Source organism: Dioscorea cayenensis, chromosome 12 (genome assembly GCF_009730915.1).
Source record: "Dioscorea cayenensis subsp. rotundata cultivar TDr96_F1 chromosome 12, TDr96_F1_v2_PseudoChromosome.rev07_lg8_w22 25.fasta, whole genome shotgun sequence".
Lineage (NCBI taxonomy): Eukaryota > Viridiplantae > Streptophyta > Magnoliopsida > Dioscoreales > Dioscoreaceae > Dioscorea > Dioscorea cayenensis.
In genome coordinates, this window is record NC_052482.1 from 20,434,305 (window position 1) to 20,457,612 (window position 23,308).

The 23,308-nt window shown below is 33.7% G+C and overlaps 4 protein-coding genes across 4 annotated transcripts; 2 read left to right on the top strand and 2 right to left on the bottom strand.

Moving 5' to 3' along the window:
- Positions 1–2,453: 2,453 nt before the first annotated feature.
- Positions 2,454–6,452, bottom strand: LOC120273720 (L-ascorbate peroxidase, cytosolic). Its single transcript, XM_039280425.1, has 10 exons — positions 6,374–6,452; positions 6,142–6,276; positions 5,879–6,053; positions 5,678–5,743; positions 4,132–4,180; positions 3,558–3,640; positions 3,381–3,460; positions 3,184–3,286; positions 2,819–2,877; positions 2,454–2,719 (listed from the first exon to the last, which is right to left on the bottom strand). Exons 2-10 carry the CDS (start codon positions 6,258–6,260, stop codon positions 2,704–2,706), a joined length of 750 nt encoding a protein of 249 aa, XP_039136359.1. The 5' UTR covers positions 6,261–6,276; positions 6,374–6,452; the 3' UTR covers positions 2,454–2,703.
- Positions 6,453–7,287: 835 nt separating this feature from the next.
- LOC120273414 (protein REVEILLE 8-like) lies at positions 7,288–11,527 on the bottom strand. The gene is made up of 8 exons (XM_039280045.1): positions 11,082–11,527; positions 10,744–10,801; positions 10,167–10,290; positions 9,923–10,081; positions 9,696–9,821; positions 8,995–9,116; positions 8,307–8,366; positions 7,288–7,674 (listed from the first exon to the last, which is right to left on the bottom strand). The coding sequence occupies exons 1-8, from the start codon at positions 11,195–11,197 to the stop codon at positions 7,540–7,542; spliced, it is 900 nt and encodes a 299-aa protein (XP_039135979.1). The 5' UTR covers positions 11,198–11,527; the 3' UTR covers positions 7,288–7,539.
- Positions 11,528–14,048: 2,521 nt separating this feature from the next.
- Positions 14,049–16,756, top strand: LOC120273295 (putative nuclease HARBI1). Its single transcript, XM_039279919.1, has 4 exons — positions 14,049–14,054; positions 14,221–14,325; positions 16,002–16,227; positions 16,308–16,756. The coding sequence occupies exons 1-4, from the start codon at positions 14,049–14,051 to the stop codon at positions 16,754–16,756; spliced, it is 786 nt and encodes a 261-aa protein (XP_039135853.1).
- A 2,230-nt stretch (positions 16,757–18,986) lies between these two features.
- On the top strand, positions 18,987–23,104 carry LOC120273876 (DNA repair protein RAD51 homolog 2). The gene is made up of 13 exons (XM_039280617.1): positions 18,987–19,130; positions 19,242–19,355; positions 19,442–19,594; positions 20,293–20,396; positions 20,474–20,537; positions 20,773–20,828; positions 20,957–21,037; positions 21,318–21,392; positions 21,604–21,692; positions 21,768–21,884; positions 22,207–22,350; positions 22,446–22,475; positions 22,872–23,104. Exons 1-12 carry the CDS (start codon positions 19,047–19,049, stop codon positions 22,457–22,459), a joined length of 1,095 nt encoding a protein of 364 aa, XP_039136551.1. The 5' UTR covers positions 18,987–19,046; the 3' UTR covers positions 22,460–22,475; positions 22,872–23,104.
- Positions 23,105–23,308: the final 204 nt, after the last annotated feature.

Here is a 23,308-nt window from a genome sequence, read left to right on the forward strand (position 1 = left end):
AAAATGTGTGTGTTTTTTTTAGTTAGGTAGAATGACTTCTAAAAAAAAATTGTTTTTCAGAGTAAGTTAAATATTTTTATCTATTTTGTGTTTGGATATTCTAATGTAAAACTACTTTTATATTTATAAAATTGTTTAGATGTACATTGTAAGATTTTTTCAATAGTAAATTACTAAAATAGGTATTTATTAACTTATAATAATATCTCAATTATTATGCATTTATGACATGGAGGAGGACATAAGCAAAAGGGTTGGGAGGCAAAGAAGATTGGATGCGGATGCAAAAAATTTTAGAGAGGAATCTTAAAACTTAAGCCATTTTTTTTTTAATTTCATAAGAACAGTTAAGTAATTGTGTAACCCAAAAATTGTTTTGCCAAAGCCACTTGATCCAAGTGATCAGCCACACCAAAAATAAGTTTCTCATATGACTTACGAACTGGTAAGGATTCGAATCATTATTGGAGGAATTAACTCACGAGTAATGTGGCCATACTCACATATCAAAAGATAGGCTTTTGTCTCCCATAAAATAAAACTGCTTTACAGAAGCTAATAAAAAAAAAAAAATTGAACAAAAAAATATTTAATTTATAAGAAAATATTTTTAAAACTTAAATTTCAAATATGGGAACATCTATAGATGATGGGTTCCTTTTACATATATAAATAATGGATCATGTAGTTAAAGGGTCTTATCGGGTTTGATTCAGGATCCGATAATGGAACCCACTTCCACTTGGTGGCAAAATGGGGGTTAATTGGGGAGGAAGGGAGGAATCTAACTAACAAGATTGGGTCCCACCGGAGTTCTTTCTTTTCCGGTGGGCGGTGTGAGGGAGGAAGTAAGTGTGGGTCCCGGTAGTGTTATCAGACCATTCGTCGTCTCGACTTTCGCGTATACAACACGCGAAGAAGAAGGGGACGTCGGCGTCTCGTAGAGCACGTGACTAGTTTGACGTCATCAGTAGCCACACTTCCCTTCCCAATTGGGCTTTTTAGCTTTTTATGGTTATAATGTTTTGGGATCATTAGGTACATTAATAATATAACATTACATTAATGAATAACTGTGTTTCTATTTAAGTCACTTAGGTTTAAAAAATTACAATTTATTTATCATACTATTATGTGATATATATTTTTTTAAGATATGTGATAACTGTTAATGACGTATATTTGATTAATTAAATTATAATAAAAAATTAAAAATAAAGATCAAATCATATTTTTTAAAACTGAATGATCAAAATAGAAATACATGTAAAGACATGTATTATTTAAATTATTTATTTATTAATAGATAATTGGAGGGAAGTGAAGTGGGAACTTGGTGGTTAGATTAAGATGAGGAAAGTGATACTTTGTTATACTTCATTCCATGGTTATCTTCTTCATATTTGGATTATTATTTTTTTCATTATAAAAGTAATGAAAACAAGAAGAGGTAACTATCATATAAAAGGTTAACTTGGAAAGAAGAAGCATCATCATTGCTCCACCAGAATGAAAATTATATACTTGAAGAAGAATTTGACTTTGGTTTCACCTACCAACCATATCTCTCTCTCTTTTCTTTTGACAGATTTGTTTGGTTGAAAGGTTTGTGAATTTGATTTCACAAATTATCAGGTTTTAATTGTGTTTTGAGTTTGATTTTTTAAGTTAAAAATTAATTTTTAATATGATTTTTTATCATTAAAGTTAAGCATTATTTCTTTTACCATGAGCAAGAATAAATAATATTGTTACAGTATTTATATAATATTCTACGCAATACTACAATAGTATTATCATCTAGTGATCCATTTATTATTTTTATAATATTCTATTACACCAAACAGTGGTTGTTAAACTTAATTTTTAAATTAATATTAATTATATTACTGAATAACTAATACATAATAGCTCGAGATATAAAAACATATAATAATTCTTATGCATACAGTTATAATATATATTATTATTATATTAAAAATACTATGTAATTTTTAATTTTTATTTTTTAAATAAATTATAAGAAACTTTCAATTTTGAATTAATTACTATACTAAAAAACTGTAACCAAAAAAAAAAAAATCACAACAAAAGTGCTAAACCCTTAAAAAGCAAGCTGGAGGAAGCTCTTCCAACCATAAAATATATAGGCTTTTTGACTTCAAATGCCGAAAGAACTAGTAATTTTTAGAGTGAGTCAAATGATTCTAAAGCCTGAAGGCTGAACCAACCCTTTTTTTCTCCCTAGTGTTTTTTTTCTTCTTCCCTTTTCCACCAGTAATAGATTTGCAGTCTCCCTGTTCTCTTTGATAACACTAGTGTTTTTATGTTTCTTCCACTTTTGTCTACACTAGTTGTGTTACATGTTGTTTTTCCGTGTTTAATAATTTATGATTTATTCACTTTTTAAAATAAATAAATAAAAACATCTCTTTACACGAACAAACAGCACATCACCCAAATTTCAACCCATTTTCATCTATGAAACAAACACAAGATAGTTTCCAAAGACATGACAAAATAACTAGCATTTTATAAGTTTTAATGCAAACAAGAAACAAAACAGCAAGATAAGCATCTCAAACTAAGGTGATTGATGAGGAGAAAAATGATAGATTATCTTATTACAGAGATGTTTCTTTCATTTCTATGTTGGTCTCCAGAATGTCACCTGCACTTCAAATGGAAAAGATAAGAGCTACCTCAAGCCTCAGCAAATCTGGAACAAAGAAAAGAAAGGGTTAAAAGAGATCTTGGATTCAATGTAAAAATACATATTACTGGTTGATTTAAGCAACATCATGCAGCCCTCACTTACCCAAGCTCAGATAGCTTCAAGTGAGCTTCGGCGTAGTCTGTGAAGAAGGCATCCTCATCCTATGAAAACACCAGCCAAAACAAAAATGTCAACCATGTCTATTATATTTAATAAATTAACACAATGAGGCCAATGATCTGAATGACTAATCCTATACACCGCTATGTATTTGTTTATCAAGCGTGATTGTTCATTTTGGTATGTTTTTTTTTTAATAGAAAGAACATACCAGTAACTTTCATGGTATTTCTTAAAAAATTAGTCTGACTTGTGTGGACAAATCAATGTGAATTCAGTAATGAAATTCTTGCTGTATGGTTCACAAAGAGACCGGTAGTGAATTTAATAATAAAGGATATACATACTGCTGCATATTTATCCACCAAGGGACGGAAAACAGGGTCAGTGAGAAGGGCCTTGTCAGAAGGAAGCTGCAGAAGGCCTTCTTTCTCTCCGCTCAGGAGCACACTGCAAGAAAACAAAGCATTGTAAGCATTAAACTTGAGTGAAATATAACAATTGCAACAGAAATAGTAATGCAACACTGATGCAAGCGATTTACGTGAAGTAGGAGTTGTCAAAGATAAGCGGGTTTGCAGTCCAAGGCCCTTCAAAACCAGAACGCTCCTTGTGGCACCTTCCCTGAAGCATTTGCAAGTATCAACCGTAATCAGAGAAGATAACTTGAATTACTAGTATGAACATTATCTTGGGAAAAATGGAAAAACTTTTAACATACCAATGTGTGCCCACCGGACAGAGCAACAATATCCTGATCACTTAAACCCATGTGACCAAACACATCCCTAAGATGGTCAGAACCTGAAGAATAATTAAGCTTTTTACTTCAGTATTTTCACATCGTACCTTGAAGAAAGGATAAACAACTGCAAAGTATTTGATAGTAAAAGAAATGACACCTAGGAAAATACTTGAAAATTATACAAACTTCTCACATGTAGCACTAAATTTATCCAATATTTAACAACATTCTGCCAATAACTACATCCACAAGAAACTACAGGGATAAAATATTGGACATGCGCTTCCTGTCATATTGAAAATTTTACTGTTTCTTTAAATCTGATTTTCTCCAGCAGACAAGGAAGTAGTGCTGGCCGTCTAAGCCAGCAAAAGAATCACAAGCAGATAATTCTAAACTTGACTTACTATTTCTAATAAATACTAAGATCTATTGAGGATCCACCATTAAGTAATAACATAAAAACATCGTGATGGATATATCTGCATACCTATAATCTGGCAACAAAATTATTAGGAATGGACCAATCACAATAAATATAATGAAATACCTTTCTTAGCATCAGGCAGCCGGCCTTCCTCAGGGGGTTCAGGCTTATCCTGTTCCCAAATAATTGAAGTTGTCAATCCAACAGTGTTAGGGACATAAAAGACACAAATGCGCGCGGCAGGCACAAAAAATAGAAATAAAAAATGTTTTGAAAAACACCAATGCAATCATCATTAAATTTATCAAATCAAGTTTTGAAAATTGAAATAAAAAAATACATTAAGAATGTGATTTCTTGTTATTAAGTTGTATGGAGATTACAATATTACATACATGAAATAAGTCTATATCTATCAACTATTATGAAAACCCAGTGCATTGTATTGAAACCTAAGACCTTAAAAATTGTATAACCAACTATTTTCTGGGTGCTGCAAATAGGATACAAGACAAGCCTTTGACTGAAATAAACAATCACACAAAAAACCACAATATTAGATATATAAAATGATTATATGTCTACAAAATATTATTAAAATCTCTAGCTTTACATACAAAAACAACATCTCAAATTTCATGCTCCTTTTATTCACTATATTAATTATTATCAGATACATGGCACAAGTATTTGTGTACCAATTATTATAAACCTCCACACCCTCTACATAGAACAATATTTATAAAAAAAAAAATCTCAGTCAAAAGACATAATGCTACATACTTGAAATGAGCATGTACCTCATTAGTAAAAACTCTTAACAACATATCAAGCTAAGACCCAAATATAACATCCAGTTATTCATTGAGAAGTGCAAATGCATTCCAAGAGGAGTGTCAAAATCCCAATAGATATTCACGTACAACTCATAACACAAGGAGATCATGAGTCTTCAATCTACAGTAGAACATTTTTAACACTGAACCAATGTTAACTGTTTTTATTGTTAGAAGTAAACTAAATATATTATATAATCCCAATTCAATCTAAAAGCTTAAGCTAATAAAATTAATGAACTTACTTATATATCAAAATCCATGTTTACCAAATTAATATAAATTGGACTATATTTTACTCTAATAACTACATTAATAACTACATTCATGACTAAACAATTTAAAAATTAAAGGAAAACTAAAACCTAAAAGAACTATATAAAATTATAATAAAACCAAGAAATGTAACATTCGTTTCTACATAAACCCCTAAATCTTGCTTTACTCATCAATTTCTAAATCAAAACCTAAAATTTGACATCTAAATCATTTTTTTTGGGGGGACAAATAGGCAACAAACCACCCTTTTTAAGGGAAGTGAGGGGGGTGAATAGGCGCAAGCTCAACTAACACCTATGCCCCCACCTGGGTTCGATCTCAGGTCCTCTCCCAAATAAATACCCAACACAAAAGACCTGGTGCCAATAGCCAACATTGCCATTTCATCTCTTTTGTAAATGTCAAGAATAAATCTGATAAAACAAATTAAATTAATGGGATTAGATCAAACCCAACTCTAAATTCATGGTTTCAATACTTAATATTCAAAGTGACGAGATAACAAAATCAAAGAAAAACAAATCCACGTCTAAAATCATTATACAAAGATTTACCTCTCTTCCCGGATGGAACAGAATCTCAGGTCCACCAGTTACCTCCACAGCCACAACTCCAGCCAACTGAAAACCAACAAAGACTACCATAAAACACCATGAAATCATCGTATTACAAAGAAGCAAAGCAATTCAAGGTCAATAGCTTCATTGTTCAAAGTTTCAGATCTTAAGAAAAATAAAAGTGCCATAAATGGCGACCTGGTAGAAGTCAGCATAGGAGAGGATGGGGAACTGCTCCTTGATCGGCTCCAGCAAACGGACGGCGATGTCCAGCCCATTGTTAGCACCATGAGCGAGCTCCGCCGAGTACCTGATCGTCCCGAACGGCCCTCCCGTCTTCGTCTTCACATCATACGTTCCCGCTGAGTGCCACCTGCTCACCATTTCCACTCATTCTCACAAAAAAAACCAACCAAAAATGGGAAAAAATCGATCAAAAATCCAAGAGCAAGAGATCATACGCCAATCGGAGCATGATCGGAGCGCAATTTTTCTCGGCGATGAATCCCCGGAGCTTCTTCTTCGCCTTCTCCACCGCCTTCTGGTACTCCTCGCTCACCGCTGGGTACGCCTTCACCATCCTGACCGTTGATTCGCTGCTAGATCGCTTGAACACCGTTAGATCAAACAAAAATTCATGGAAAAATCGAAAGAAAAAGGAAGGAAGGAACGTTGACTTCTCGAGCTTTTTACCTAAAAATTTTGGACTAAAGATGAGACCACGAGACGAGCACGAGCAGGCCACAATCGCAGTGTATTTATATAAGGTCTGCAATAAAGCTTCTAGAAGGATTGATATGACCGTTCGATCACTTCTTGTTAACGGCTGTGATTTTGTAGGATTTGAGCGGCTGCGATTTGATGAACTTTTAGTAGGTGGGGAGCGACTTTTGAGAGGTGTTGATGTGAAATGATCATTATACCCTTGGTTTAGTGAGTGGTGATTTGATAAGGTTGAAGGGTATGATAGGTAATCACAGTGTGAACACGGGCCACGTCGGATTGATTCCGTTTTGCTAAGGAAGGCAACGAGCTAATTGTGGTAGGACACATGGCGAATTATTATTTGTTGATTTCGCAGGGTCCACGTTGGCACCAACGAACGCCCTTGTGGACAGGATAACTTTTCTAGTGTTTTTACTTCTAACCCCCTTTAAAGATTTGAATTTATGCATATACAAGAAACTTTTTAATTAAATTAAATTTTAATATAATAATAATTTTAATATTTAAAATTAGTACTTGCAATAATTGTTTTTAATAATTTTGTTTAAAAATTTAACTTTTTTTCATAATTTAATTTATTAACTACAATTAAAATTCATAATTAATTAAAAAAGCATAAAATTTTAACTTCAAAACATGCAAATTAGTCAACTAAATCTGAACCCCAAACCTAGCTAGTAGTTATCACGTGCTCACAGCCAAGTTTAGTTCCACATCGGCTGTGTACTAGAGGCGTCTTGGGCTTATAAAGAGTTAGATAATCTTTCCTTTCAGGCCGGTTTTTTGGGATGTGGACCCAATTTCTAATGTTGTAAAGAAAATAAGTAAATAAAAATAATGTCTGCCACTAAATGGCCACCATTACTAACAAGAAACAAGCAACAAACTGGAGATTGACATCAAACAAGATGATACAGAGACATTAATGCAGAAAGCACCATCCCTGAGATATTGGATAATTTAATACAAGCTTGTTTTACTGCATGGGCAAAGACCATCATTCTATAGTTTCAGAGCAATTCCAGCACCAAGAATAGAACTCATGAAATATGGAAATCAATCTCCCATGATTTATAACATTTTAACACAATATCAATCACAATAAGTATTAAGGTTCAAGGATAGCCTTGTATTTAGTATGGTGGTAGAAGACCAACATAGTTGGATTCCATGCAATTTAGCACCTGGCTTGCAGGAATAGTAAGAGGAGTTCCGGTGATGGTCCTGATAGTTTTCGAGTTCACATCATATGCTGATATGGTGTTCCTCTGTTGCATAAAAGAAAGAATAAGAACAATCATAAGAGGAGAAAATTTTCTGCCTTAACAGAAGAAACTTCATTTTCAGAAGCAAATACTAGGATGATAATCAATGAAAACCGCAGCATTTATACATATCGGGTGTGTTTATGTGTGTGTGGATTTTGAGACTCTGGTGAAGGGCAAACTTCATTTTGCTTCTATTTCTTGGTAATGTTTACTACAACGACGTATGGAACCTTACGTATTTGGCGATATCCCAATCTTGACAGCATGTTTAGTGCTAGCAATTTAGCCTGAAAAACAGGGACATGGAATATGATGACAAGGGACGATGACAAGATATGGACAGGTGTTACCACTTACCAGCGAATGGGTAAACTAAGGCTAGACAGATTGAATTACATTAAATGATAAAGAGAAATACGTCTTGCTAACTTCACAGCAATTTCTCCATTTATTCATTTCCGGATTTTAATGTGAAATTAAATGCTTCAGAATTGAGATGCGTCTCCACATCTTGCAGTACATAATTGATCAATTCTCAGTTGTATGACTGATAAATAAGTTTATCCCAGATATGTAAGAAAAGTAAACATGTACATTTAAGGACAAAATTTTCAGTAAGGGAAGGAACTTACATGCAGTTCAAACTCGGGGCTAATTAAATTGTTCCTCAGATTTCTCACCAGTACCAAAATCTGCACATCAAACAAAGGCATTTCAATTGTTCTCCTACAAAAAGTCAAAAGTTATTTTGTAGCAACAGAGAAGTGGATATAAATAAGACAACTAAAAAATAAATTGAAAAGAGAATTTAGTTATATGCATCAATCAACCTAATCAATTGAAATAGATCATATGTTTGACAGAATTAGAGTTTATCAGACAGATTCTTTCAGTGATATATTGAACTAACAGAAGGTCAGATTCCACATGAAAGCAATACACTGATCAATTATGAAAAACAGAGAAGCAGAATTGAACTAAGCACAATTATTAGCCAAACAAGGATTTTTCAAAAAAAAAAAAAAAATTTACAGAATACGAAATTGGCCCCCTTGAATGGAAAGACAAAAACAAAAAATAAAAAATAAAAAATAAAAGGGAAGAATATGTGAAGAGCATCAACATGGTGTTCTGAAATTAAGGAGATGGGTTATTATAAGAAATAGAATAGCTTATAACACATTAACACCATATCCTTTTGAACCACTTTATACATGTAAGTTTGTCTTTAAAGTCTATAGAGCTTTTTAATGTCTTCAACATCACATGTTTAATGAAACCACACGTCAGTTGGAGAAAAGAAAAAAAATCAGAACTTACAGATTTAACAGTAATAGGGTCCATCTGCTTCAGTTTGTGCAAATAAACTCCCAGGGGCCATTTCATTTCAGGATCAACTAAACCAGCAATAAATCTGTATACCTCAGCCAGGTCGGGTATAACTACATGTTAAAAAATAAAGCATGATCAACAAAACTTCTTTAGATTATCTTATTGTTTCTGTATATGCTAAGGGCAATCACATAGGTAAAAACAAAATAATGAGGAAAGAAAATGGTATTGATTTCTCTAGCAGTCATTAATAATAAGGATAAAAGTGCCACTACTCTTGAGAAATAAAAAAAAAATGTAACAAACCATATCACTTCCAATTAATAAGATGATATTACCTAATTTAGGTGATGTTTTGAACAGTGGTGCACATGCATGTAATGTATAGTCTTCTGCTGGGTCATAAGGCATGTGCTAAAACTCTTGTTTCAGCCACAGAGCAACTAGCTTGCACCATGTTAGGATACATCCCCATGCAAGACAATAGCATACAGATACCATATAACTATCTATGGAAACATCATCCAGCCAAAAATGTAATTAATAGAAAAATAGTGGCGCCAATGTCAGCTATGTAAATGTATGTATTTGCTATGATAAAATATAGATTAGTTACATTGAGTTTTTCTAGGCAGCACCAAATACAATCACCATAAAACACAACAAATTCATAATGATTTAAAAATTACCAGGGTACATTTTTTGTGAATCATCTTGATTAGGCTCCTCGTAAGTTGCACATGATATATTAGCATTCCCAGTCCAGCTTAAATTTTCATTACAAACCCCTCCCATCATCTCCAGTTCCTTATCACCTGGATTCCATAAGTTATAAAATGTGTTTTAGTAATGCATGCTCTTCACAGTATGAATGCGACAGATGTTTCTGAAAGAATATGTAAGATCATGTTAATGCCTTCTGCTGTAGGAGGGGGAGTGACATAATCCAGTGACGGCAATGCTTTATTGAAAGGGTAATTTGCTGCTAGCGATCCATCAGCCCATGTATTGTATGCAGGAATGAAGTAATTAGATGAGTGAGAGTATGCAAAAGATTCATCCATAACTTCTGAGTCTGCAAAAGAGTCACAAATGGTGACAAACAAATTCAAAGAACCAGTAAAGAGTAAAACTACAAACATGAAGACAAAACCATCTACCATGACCAGGAGCTTTCTGCAAGTAAGGATGAGTTGCTTTGCGCTTTGGGCGTGGCGGGGGAACAAGTGCCAATATCCCATTCTTTTGAACCTTTAGGAAATATTTCTGAGCATGGCTGCGGATCTGCAAAAGAAAATGCTAGACATGAGTTGGCTAGGCCACTAGATTATGAAGAAAAAACTCTGGACATAAGTATTCATTTTTAATAACAGTCCTTAATAATACCCATTATTTTCCTCCTAGGTTATACCTTCTAAAATCATTTTTAATTTTTTATTCCAACCATTTCTAGGTCTTCCAAACAGTCCATTCCAATCCATAACCTTCAATGCAAGTATGAGACCATATTACATCAATCCATATCCACATTTTGGTTAATCTCTACCAAACATATACCAACACAAGCAAAATCCCACAACCAGAAAAAAAAATGATTATATGGCATTATCCACATTCAACTGAACAATGAAGCAATATCCTCTAATTAACATTAAATCAAAAAATGCTCACGCATTACTCAATGAACATGTTCACTATGCATGAGATTCAAGTAAATTATAATGAATAAAAAAGCACCTGGATCACAGTCTTTGTACCAACAAAATCTTCAACCTTTTTCCAGTCGCGACCAAACCTTAAACGGCAACAGAGAACAACCATAACCATTAGAGAATAAATTCAAATACATGCAAAGCAAAATCTTTACTAGTATTTAAAACAAATGCTGTGATTTAAAATTAAAAAAAAAAACAAAAAATGGAATGCAAATTAATTCACTCGAATTTAGAACATCTAACAGGAAAAAAAATGCTTTAAAAATCACAAATTCGTATTGGAAATAAAATCAAACAGATGATATGCAGCTAAAACATTGGCATAAAATAAGAAAGAACAGATTAAAAAAAGAAAATAACAGGATAAGGGCATCAAGGAAGCGCTCGTGCTCCTCCTCGGTCCAACGATCCCTGGCCTTGGTGATGGTGTAAGGCTTCCGCAGCTTCTTGGTCGCCACCTCCCCGCCATGACTCATGGATGCAAAACAAAAACCAAATCATGAAATTAATGAAGAAATAGATCAACAAGATAAGGATAAGGACCCCAATTCGGTAGCTGGCGATTCAAATTTCCTCTTCTGGATGCCGAGTTAGGCGAAAAGCGCGAAGAAGAGGATGTACCGAAAGGGCAAAGCACCATTGATGGGGAACAACCATTTGTAGGGTTACGGCAAGCGAACTATGCCTTATCGATCTACGCGGAGGGAGAGTTTGGCCGAGGATTAGGGTTAGGGTTAGGGTTAGGGTTAGCGAACTCCATGAGCCGTGCGAGCTGGAGCTCGCGAAGGGGGAGTTTGGGAAGAGAAAACCGCGAATGGGTTTGAATGTTTGCCTGAATTTATAAATTAACCCCTGTATTTTAATTTAATTTAATAGAAAGTTTACGAAGTTATTAATAATTAATTATGTGTTTTTAGTTAGTGTAATATAAGTTTTATTATTAATTATTAATTTTAATTTTTTTAATATGATTATTTGATGATATGATTCATCTATTTTAATGAAAAAAAAATCATTAAAAAAGAGAATTTTTTTTAATAAAAAAATGTTAATAATAATCAACTTAATAGATGGGTTTTTGTTTAATAACAGGGGAAAGTGCTTTTTGGTGCATGTACTTTTTTGATTTTTTCCCACTAATATTCAATTGAAGTATTTTGCTTTTTTTAAAATTTATTTTTTTTAATCCATGGAATTGATGTGTTGCCATTATAATTTTTTTACATCTTATCAATATCTCAAAAATCTTTAATATCATAAGAAGACATTATGCCATTTTAGAGTTTGATAGGGTGATAGTCTTGTCAGAAAGGCTGGAGATACTAATTATCATGCCGATTAGGTTTGGATGGAAATGAATATTAAGTTAGTATTAATTTTTTCTTGATAAAATCAATTTAAATTTTTCAATATTATTTTCCATATTTAATCTATAGAAACTAATTTAAAACCTTATTTAAAAAAAATTAATTTAAAACCCCCTAATATGATTTTATATTGTTTTTCGCTTCTTTAATAAATTTAGTAGTTTATCAATTTTTTTTAATTAAATAGATGATAAACAATGAATTTATTAAAACCTCAAATAAAAACTAATAAATGACAACAAATATTGGTCCATTTTTTTAATATATATATATATTGTAATTTTAAGTAAGTGATTTTGATTCTACATCTTAATAATATAAAAAAATAATCACCTTTTGATAAACCTCTTAATAAAAAATTATAATTTTTAATCAAAATACCGAAGGAAACCATTAATTAACAAAAAATACAATAATAGATCAATGGCCTTTGAGTCAATTGGTATCGGGTCTCTTGTATAGGGCGTTTATTTTGAGGAGGACCCGGGATTGAACCTCATGTCTTGCACAATGTGAGGGCACGTGATCGACGTTGAGCCTTATTTTCCATACGTGCACGTTCTTGGGGTTCTGGTGTTTGTCGCATTTATAAAAAAAAAAAACAATAATAGAGAAGAAATGACTCATGAGAGGTACAAGGAATCAATCACATAGCCACAAAAGAACCAAATTTTCCTTTCTATAAATAGCGCCACTGCCCATCTATTCACTAATATAAACACTCCTGACTTCAAATTCAAACCCAACGGCTAGTTTGGCCTTGGGTACCTTTGCCAACCGGCCAAACACCACTCAACCTCATCGGACACCCTCGAATGGATCATGTTTTGCCACGTGTTTCCCGCCAAACCAAAGCCATTCCCTCCATAAGTTTCTATATATAAAAAGTCTCACACTTTGGATGCCAAGGAAGGCAATGTTTCTCTATGTAGGGTATATGACTCTGTCTTGAATGTATAAACTATAAAGGTAGGCTTGGTAGGGATCATAGGGGTGTCCCTTTGGATTTTGCAATTGGATTATTGCATGTTAGGAGAGACTTGTTTTATGCTCCTATGTGAGGAGCCACCCTTCAACCTAAAATTAGTTCTTTTGTTTTTCTTATATGTATATTAAAAAAATAATTATTTCTAATCCAAGTTTCTAAGCACTGCATAAGTGATCTTATAAAATGATAATTGAATTGATCTTAAGCAAAAATGTGGACAATCCCAGTAGAGATATATATAATATGTGCTCTCACCCTGTATGAGCTAAGATTTAAATCTGCTTTCTCAAAAGGATATGCATACACAATTGAGTCAATAGCAATAGACTAAAAAAACATTAACAATTTTTTTTTTTATTGATTTTTTTAGAAAGATGGATAACTACAAATATTAAATAAAATTGAAGGTAAACAAAATTACAAAGGCTCACAAAAAGAAAAAAAAGGAAAAAAAAAAAACAAACACCCCACAACAGAAACAAATCCACAAAAAATGTTGAATAAAACACTAACACTAATAAAATAAGGGACGTTGCACCTAAGGACTAAAAACAATATAAAGGACAGGACAGATAAGCAGTGATCTTTTTTTAGATGTTAGGATCCATCAGTCTAGTTTGAGTCTTTTGGATCGTTAGTGAGTTATCAGCAAAGTTGAGTTTTTTTTTTTAATTAAAGTCGAATTTGATCCACTTTTATAAATATATATATATATATATATATATATAAATAAATTTATTTTAAAATTAGGAAAAAATAATATATTGTTCATCAGTTATATGTTAATGGGCCGAGTCCATTTGATTCTCAAAGAACTCACGTGCAAAACACGTGTTCAGGAACCCCTCCCTCTTCCCCGCCCCATTATGCCTTGCTTGTTTGGGGGTTTTATATGGTTTTATAAAGTATGGTTTTAGATAAAACCTTGCTTGGATCCAAGGTTTTTGACATGGTAAGGTTTATGGGGGTAAAATGGAGGTTTGAGAACCTCCATTTTAACCCCACTTCTCAACCCTCCAAATTGGGGGGTTGGGAGGGTTTTATATTTTTATATGACAAAAATACCCTTTAACTTTTGTAATAATTACATATATGCCATTTGTATTAATTCACTCTAAGCTAAGACATTTGCTTCATTTCTCAGAGCCCTAGCTATACCAGCTGCGATTTTCCCATTGTTGCAAGTCACTCCAAGCTTAGCCGGAGCTTCACCGGACCTCCGTCGGACCTTCACCGAACCAAAGTCGAGGTAAGTTACTATTAGAACCCCAATCTATGTATTTAAAATGAGGGTGCTTGCTCATTGAACAATGTGTGGTTGTTTGTTGGAAAAAAATTGTTTTGTTGTTTGTATGAATTCATAGATTTAAATTTATACAAAGGTGCTGGTCATTTATTTGTGTTGTTTTGTTATCTAGTGATGGTTTTTGCAAAATTCCAATATCTTGTTGAATATATATAATCTCTAGTATTGAGTAATGGGTCATTGTCTTTGGTAGGATTTTGTTTTTGCAGGCTGTGCTCATGATAATGGCATATATTTCTTTGTTTCTTATGATGTTAACACCAAATTCATTTAAGTGGTACAAATATCCCATTGAAAGATGCACTGATGCTGTTCAGATGACTTAATAAAAAATTAAGAAAATATTTAAAAGATGCAGAACGTAATTTTTGCTCAATTAGCAATGCATCTGGATCAGTCATAATAGAGACATAAACATTTACATCAAACCTAAAATACAAAGGCAAAATGTTCCAAGTATAGCACAACCTAGTATTGTCATGAAATTTGCCATATAAACCAGTATTATCAAGTTCAACAGCTTGACACAAAGGATTTTTTTTTTTTTGCTTGAAACAGATAATTTCATATAGTGATGAACATTTTCAAGTTCTAAGAAACCTAAGTTATACCAAAAATTTGATATCATGGCATCTATCATATGGTTAGATTAAAGAATAAAGAGCACATTAGACATTTAAGAGGATATCTCAATGTTCAAAATTGAACCAATAATTTTATTTTTTAGGTTGAAATCGTAAGCAATATCCCATGGTTATCAATTAGAGTCCAAGGCAAATACAGGCCTAACCATGACAATACCAAAAATTTGATATCATGGCATTTATTTTCTAATGGAATTTTTTCATCATTATAGTCTGGTCCTTCTAATTTAATATTTCATTTCATTTGTTATCTTATTTCATTTGAAGTAAATTTTCCTTTTGTATTTTTTTTTTTAATATTTATGAATAAACTTTTCATGCTTTATTAGATGGAAGATGAAAAAATTGCATTATGTAAAATGCTTCTCGTACGACAATTGTTGGATAATCCTGTCATGAAATTGCATCGCCTACATCATATAGCAACAATTCAAGTTGTTATTGCCGTAATTGTTCGGCTTGTGCGACGCCGGATTGAAGTTAGACGAAACAAAAGTCAAATAACACATGAGATACGGCTCGAAGGCGACCGAGCAAGAGATGAATTAATGTCACACTTGTTGTCAAGTGATTTATGTCATAGTATGATTAGAATGGGTTCTTCAGCTTTTTTAGGTTTATGTGATATGCTAGTTAGAGATGGTGGTCTTCGAGCAACTTTGCACGTGTCGGTCGAGGAACAAGTTGAAAAACTCTTTATGTATTAGGTCATAATGTTACACATCGTGAGTTATCTTTCTTTTTCCGGCGTTCCCGTGAGACCACTTTTAGGCATTTTCATAATGTATTGCAAGCTATAATAGAGTTGGAGGACAAATTTATAACACAACCTGATGGGGCACAAATTCCTTCAGAAATATTCAGATAGAATGATTCTATCCATATTTCAAGGTAATGAAAAAAATTTATTAAATTGCAAGTTCACTATAAATACGTGAAAAATTTAGAATAAAATATGAGATGTGTTAATGTCAGGATTGTGTTGGTGCTATTGATGGAACACATATTCGGGTCAAAGTTTCTAGTGCTGAAGCTCCGAAATATCGTGGGAGGAAGGATTATCCAACACAAAACGTGTTAGCGGCATGCACGTTTGACTTAAAATTCACATACGTGTTACCTGGGTGGGAAGGAACAACATCTGATTCAAGAATAATAAAGAATGCATTAAGTAGACCTTATCCTCTAAGAATTCTAGAAGGTATTCATAAGTATGATATAATGTTGTCCACAATTCCATATATACACTCAACATGATAATAACATTTATTTTATTGTTAGGAAAATATTATCTTGTTGATGCGGGATTTATGTTAAGAAGTGGACTTATTACACCATATAGAGGAGAGCAATATCACTTGAAGGAGTATTCAAGGAATCCACCAACAAATCCACGTGAATTATTTAATCTTCGTCATGCGTCATTGCGTTGTGCCATAGAACGAGCATTTGGTGTTCTTAAAAAGCGTTTTCCTATAGTGGGAAGTTCAACCGAGCCGCATTATGGTTTAGAAACACATAAAGAAATTATTTTTGCATGTTGTATTTTGCATAACTACCTAATGGGAGTAGATCCCGATGAGACACTAATTGCACAAGTTGATGATGAACTACGAGATGTAGCGGGAGAAGAACATCGTGCTAGTGGGGAGAATAATGAAGAAACTATTCAAGGAGAGATCATTAGGGATGCAATAGCGATGGAGATGTGGCAAGATTATATTGAATGATGTAATTCACAATAGAGTGTCCTAGTATTGTTGTATTGCTTTGTGTTTTGTTTGAGTGTTAAAAACCTTGTATTACTTTGATGTTGTTATGTGGCAAGAGCTTGCATGTGATTGAGCATTATTGGAATTGTGACACTTGTGTATTAATGGTCCTTAGTTTAGTACTTTGATGTTGTCATAGTTTACTAGACTTATTTATTGTGCATCTTATTACATGTATAGCATTTTTTTCTATTGCATTAATTTTTCCTAATGTAAATAATATATTGTGCACCATATTAATATCATAATCATTGTTATGTATTTATTTTTTGATGTAGTTAGAAAAATGCCAAAGAGAAGAACAAGTGCAAGCACTAATGATGGAAATACCACATGCATATGGACCGTTGTGATGGACGATGCTTTGATAGATGCATATTTGCATCAACAAGCAATGGGAAACCGAGTTGGAGGAACTTTCACTACACATGCATTGGATAATATAGTGAATGAGATGAAGGGTAAATTTCCGATAAACCAATAGACAAAGAAAAAAATTGCAAAAATCGCATGAAAAAAATATAAAAAAAGACCATTTACACGATGCTATGACATTTTCAAAAATGGAATGAGCGGATTTGCTTGTAGTCCAACAACGGAAATGTGGGATGCCGAGCCGGAGGTGTGGCAAAACCTAATTGAGGTTTGTTTATTTGTTCATTATAACATATGCGTGATTATATACATGACATGCTATTGACATATTTTTTTTGGATAGGTTAAACCGAAGCCTCACGAATGGATGAACAAGAGTATTAGAAATTATGAAAAAAATTAGTTCAACTTTATGGCCAAGATAGGGCAACTGGACAACATGCCGAGACCTCGTCAGAGATGAGAAGAAGAAGACTTCAAAATTCGGGAAATACGTCACGTAGCCCTTATTCGGCGGACACAATCAATGATATTGACTTTATGGTTTCCCAAAATGAAGTAAATTTGGAGAATTTGTGTGAGAATGAAAATATGACTTCACATGACAATGAAGTTGAAGATGAAGCTTCACCACTAGATCAACCATCACAATTTGAGGCTCCAAGTTCTTCTAGGTCCAAAAGAATTAGAAGAAATGACAATCATGAAGATGCAGACATGTCCATAGCCCTTACGTCAATAGCTAGTGCTCTCGTTCAATCAACTAAGACAATGGAGAAAACAAATGCAACCATAGAAAGGTCCACAATTGTGCTAGAACAATGTGTTGCAAATCGGGATCCACTTAAAGATTTTGATGTATGGGATATGGTTACAAACATAGGAATACCACAATCTCTCCATACCAAGGCATATGTGTTCCTCGTCAAAGACCCAAAAATGTTAGAAAGTGTGATTAGATGCCCGGACTCGCATCGCAAATCGGTGTTGTTGGAGTTAATGGGGCATCATCATGAATCACAAGACTAAAAATGGAAGGTTCGTAATTTTTTTGGATATTCATATCTTCATTTGAACACGAAAGTAATTTATTTTATATAATTTATTTGCTTAGAGTATTCTTTTATTTATTTTCTTTTATGTTATTAGTACATGAATTTAATTTGTTTTCAAATTTTTTTCCAATTTATCCGGGCGACTATGGTGGTTACTACATCATCACAATGGTTTGTTACCCAATGTTTTGTTAAATGAAACAATGTTAAGTGTGGGATTATATTATATGCACTACTTTGTTAATTGTGAACAAATTGTTGTTAAGTGTGAATTTCATTATGTCGACTATTTTGTTTTTTGTGGACAAATTTATATTAAGTGTTCGTTACATTATGTCGACTATTTTGTTAATTGTGTAAATTGTTGAATTTCTTTGTTTTTTTTTATGTGAACTTTGGTGTTCATTAGACTTTGTTCATTGTGTAAATTGTTCGATTTTTTTTTTAATGTGAAATTTGGTTTGTATCAAGATTTTGTAATTGAAAAGTTTTATCATTTATTGTTATAACTTAATTGTAATAAATAAAAATATATTATTACAAATTTATGTTTGATATGTATATATTTTAACATTTAAAGGGTCTTTTTTGTAATTTTAATATATAATTTTACTTTACTTTACTTTCAAACCAAGCATAACATAGTTCATAAACCTTCATTTACTCTACCTTTGTCCCAAACAAGATATGGTTTACAACCTCATTTACCATACTTTATCATACTTTATAAAACCTTTCCAAACCTTCAAAACAAGCAAAGCATTAGAGCCCGCCATTCTTAGATTTCGAGCAGGGACTCTCGAGCTCTGAGGGCGGCAATGGCGAACAAGCTCATCAGCCAGATGGGTCTCCCCCTACCCATCGCCAATGTCTTCGCAGCTCGAAGCATCATTACTGCCAAGGTCTTCTCCCCTCGTGGTCCTTTCTCCATTTTCTCGTTTTCTTTCGATTTCGCGGTGAATCTCTGCATTGGATCAATGCCTAAACCCTAATTTCGTGTTATGGTTTTTAAGGATGCTCTCTCCCTTCCAGAGTCTGATCTGATGGCTTTGCTCGACTTGGGCCGTGACCAGGTTTTGAGCGCCATCGCAAGGATCAGCGAGATCACATGTCCGCCGTATCAAACTGTGAGATTCCAGCTTGTTCTTGTACCCTGATTTCGATTATGGTTTTGTTTTTCACGGAGATGGGGCTGATTTGGATCCTTTTCCAGGTGCTTTCGCTCATGGAGGACCGTCGGAGTAGTGGATGCCATGGTGGGCGTCTCCGGACGCTGTTGAAGGGTCTTGATGAGGCTCTGGGTGGAGGAATACCTCCCGGTTTGCTGACAGAGTTGGTTGGCCCCTCGGGCATTGGTAAAACACAAGTAGGACAAACCATTCCTAGGTTTTGTTTTGTGGATCTATTATATGATTGAAACTGAGTGTTAGCAAATTTATTTTTGGTTCATGATACTCAGGTTTTGTTTATCATCATATAATTCAATGCAACTGGATAAGTGCTGGGGAATATTAACATGGTTGAGTTAAATTTTGTGTTTGTTTTACTGTTTGTTTAAACCAATCAGTAGTTTTTTTAGGATTTTCTTCATTGAAAATTGTATACTGTTTATATTTGGCCTCGAATCTTGGGTTTGGACATGCTGGTAATTATTCAAGCATATGTGTTAGTGGTTGATGGATTATGAGGCTTGCTATGTTTGGTTGATGGGATGCTCCATAAAATTTTGTCAAATGGCAACTCGTTTTTGTTGTCCTGTATTGCGTGTCCTTGTGATTGTTTCACTTGGTGTCTGGTTCTTAACTGGATAGTGATTCTAGTACGTATTTTAAAGTCTACATATTACTGAGCACAAAGAGATGACAGTGCAATTTAGTTATCTAAAATGATGACGGTTATGTTTGGAGTAGCATAAATGCATGCATCTCCAATGACATAAGTAAAATGTCAAAGGTTAGAATTACCAAACCGTAAACTCTCTACCTCACATACTCAATCCAGCTCACATTGATATACAGGGCACTCTTTGAATTTTTAATTTATCTTGTTTGTTTCTGTGTGTAGTTTTGCCTAAAGCTTTCACTTATTGCGGCATTGCCTACTTGCTATGGAGGGCTAAATGGTCGTGTAATATATATTGATACAGAATCTAAGTTTAGTTCACGAAGGTATGTCTTTGTCTGGCCCTATCTTTATGTTTCTGGTGATTCCTTCTGGTTGATTGGATAAATAATGTTCTTGACAGGATAATAGAGATTGGAGAAAATAGTTTTCCACAGATATTTCAAACTGAAGGGATGGCACAGGAGGTTTTTTGAAAAGCTTGTTAGAATTTCTGAATTTTCTTCTTTTTTACCTTAGTATAAGAGTGTGATCCCAAGCATGGCATCTTCGTCATTGTCTTCTGTGGCCAGTGATATTTGGATAAAACAGGGATTAAACTTTGATGCCTCTTTTTTTAATTAAAACTTAAACCTCAGTTGCATTTATTACCTATGTTTTCTTCGCAGTAACTCTGAGCTATTTCGATCATCTATGTTGCAGATGGCTGGGAGAATTGTCGTGTTGCGACCAGCATCCTTATCTGAATTTACACAAAGGTGTGTCATGATTATATTCTCTTTGCAGTTAAACTTTTTTCATTAGTAAATTGTTCTCACGACTCTATTGTTGCCCACATAGGCTTGAGCATATATGGTTAATTTTAAACCTGATAGTTCTTTTGCAGCTTGGAAAAGATCAAGTTATCCCTTATTCAGCGTGAGGTGAATTTGTTGATCATTGATAGCATGGCAGGTTTAATATCAGTGTAAGGGAAATTCATTTTACAAATGTAGAAATGCTTGTTTATTAATTAAGTTGGTTGTGTTGTCCTGCCAAATATTTGAATGAACGTGTAATGTATATTAACGTTATTTAGACTTGATCATTGTTTGTTCTTAATGTAAATAAGACCAGTATTTTCTGTTATCCTGATGCATCAATATGTTGTGCTCTTAGGTGTGCAAGCAAGCACTTTAATTCAGCTGTGAGTCTTTACTTATTGCACAGATATTGAAAGAATATATTTTGAATTCTTCGGTATTTAGAAACCCAAGGGAGAATGAAAGCTGTACCAGAGGTTCAAGGCAACAACCACTGGGATGGACCCTTTCATTTCTGAAGTAAGATTTCTTGTTTTTCTTCCAAAATGTTCTTGTGTCATATTTGAAAACATTCAACTCCACTATGTTAAGTCTTTGATTTTCTGCTAATGCTTCCTTCTTTATTCTTATTTAGTGTAGGGGTATTTTCCTTGCCTTCTCAATTAATGATGGCCTTTGAGATTTTCTGAGTATTCGTGGTTTGATATTTGTGTGATTGATACATTTATAGGTCAGTTGCTGAATTTTCACGGATTCCTATTGTGGTAACAAACCAAGTAAGGGGACAAAGTACTGAAGCATTTCATTATCCATTTGAAGGTCTTCTACTATATTCGAACTCGCATAGCATTTTAATTGGTCAATAAAATAAAGCCAAGCTTATAACACTTTTAGGACTTGGAGGGGATGACAATGTAACCTCTGAGAGGCTTGAATCACATCTCGTTGCTGCTCTAGGCATCCAATGGGCTCATGCTGTAACAATTCGTCTTGTATTAGAGGCTCATTCAGGTATCTTGTCTTCTTTCATTAGAACTGGGAGTTCCAAAGTGTTGTTTCAGCACATGAAAAATCTTGTTCTCTTTGCATCTAAATGACTGACTTGAATTGCCATTTGTTTTTGTTCCTCTGGAAGGCTGATTACTGTTTTTGCATTTATCCTAGATACATCTAATACTATTTCATCTTGCAATTGATTCTTTCTTGCATCATAAAGCATGGGCTACAGAGAATTTATTGCATGCTTATTTTGATTATTTATTATTTAAAGTATCTTTTGTTCATTACCAGTGATCAATTGATAGACCTAAAAGTTCTGATCTTCTGATTTCAGGTCAGAGATATATAAAGGTTGCAAAGTCCCCATTTTCTCCACCATTAGCTTTTCCATTTATCGTCGATTCATCAGGGATTGTACCATTGAGCGATGATGGCATTGAACTGACAGGGCAGGAAATAAGCACAATCCGTTTTCAAGGTATAATGCCAAGGCTTGCATGATTTTATTTTTTCTGGTTTGCTTTGTCATTCTGTTCTCACCCTATCTTTTTTGTCATTTTAACCTTAATGCAGTGCAACAAATCTAATCATGTGATGGCTGAAGTAAGTTCTCGCTTATTCAATACCTTGTTTTTTATGGATTTTTGTTGAGTGTATGTATGACTTGGTTTCCCATGCATCTTTAATGAAAATATCACCATTAGAAGTAACAGCTTAATTCAAAGTAATTTGTCATTGGATCTGTTTATCCTTAATATATATAAGTAGTAGAGGGCCTGGTTAAAAAGCCAGCACTTTGTAGATATTACCATTATCATTATTGTTTTCATGTTATTTTCATTAAAACTCTATTCAATACAATCAAAGTTGGGGTACAATTGGTCAAATGAGCCCACCCCATCACCAAGCCCAGCCCACATTACCCTTATGTTTCCCCTAGTTTGACACATCCAATGGTGCGAGTTCTTTTACTTAAAGTTGGTCTGCTTGAAATTGCAGGTTGTGGTACTTAAGTATTTGGAGATGATTAGCAAGGTAGAGCAAGGCCACAAAGGCGTGCAGCAAATCTGGAAGGCTTTGAAGGGAGCCTGTTCTAGTATTTCAAAATTTTTAGAATATTTTTTTTTTTTAAATATACATATTTGCAAAAATGACTACTGAATTCTAACCAGAAAACTGTAGCACACAACACTAAAAGTACATTTTATAATGCTTGCACTTTTATATGTGAATTTGTCTCTCGCGCATGAACAATTTGAGAAATGGAAGTTTGGGTTTTAAATCATCCTATGCTACTAATGTTAATTAATGCATATAGCAGGCAGGGTGTCTGTGCATGAATCGACAAGATAGTGATGTCCTAGCCACCCGTTGATTTCTTTTCTATTGGAAGCCAGTACCAAACCGCACTTGGTGAATAGGTTCTTGCTTTGACA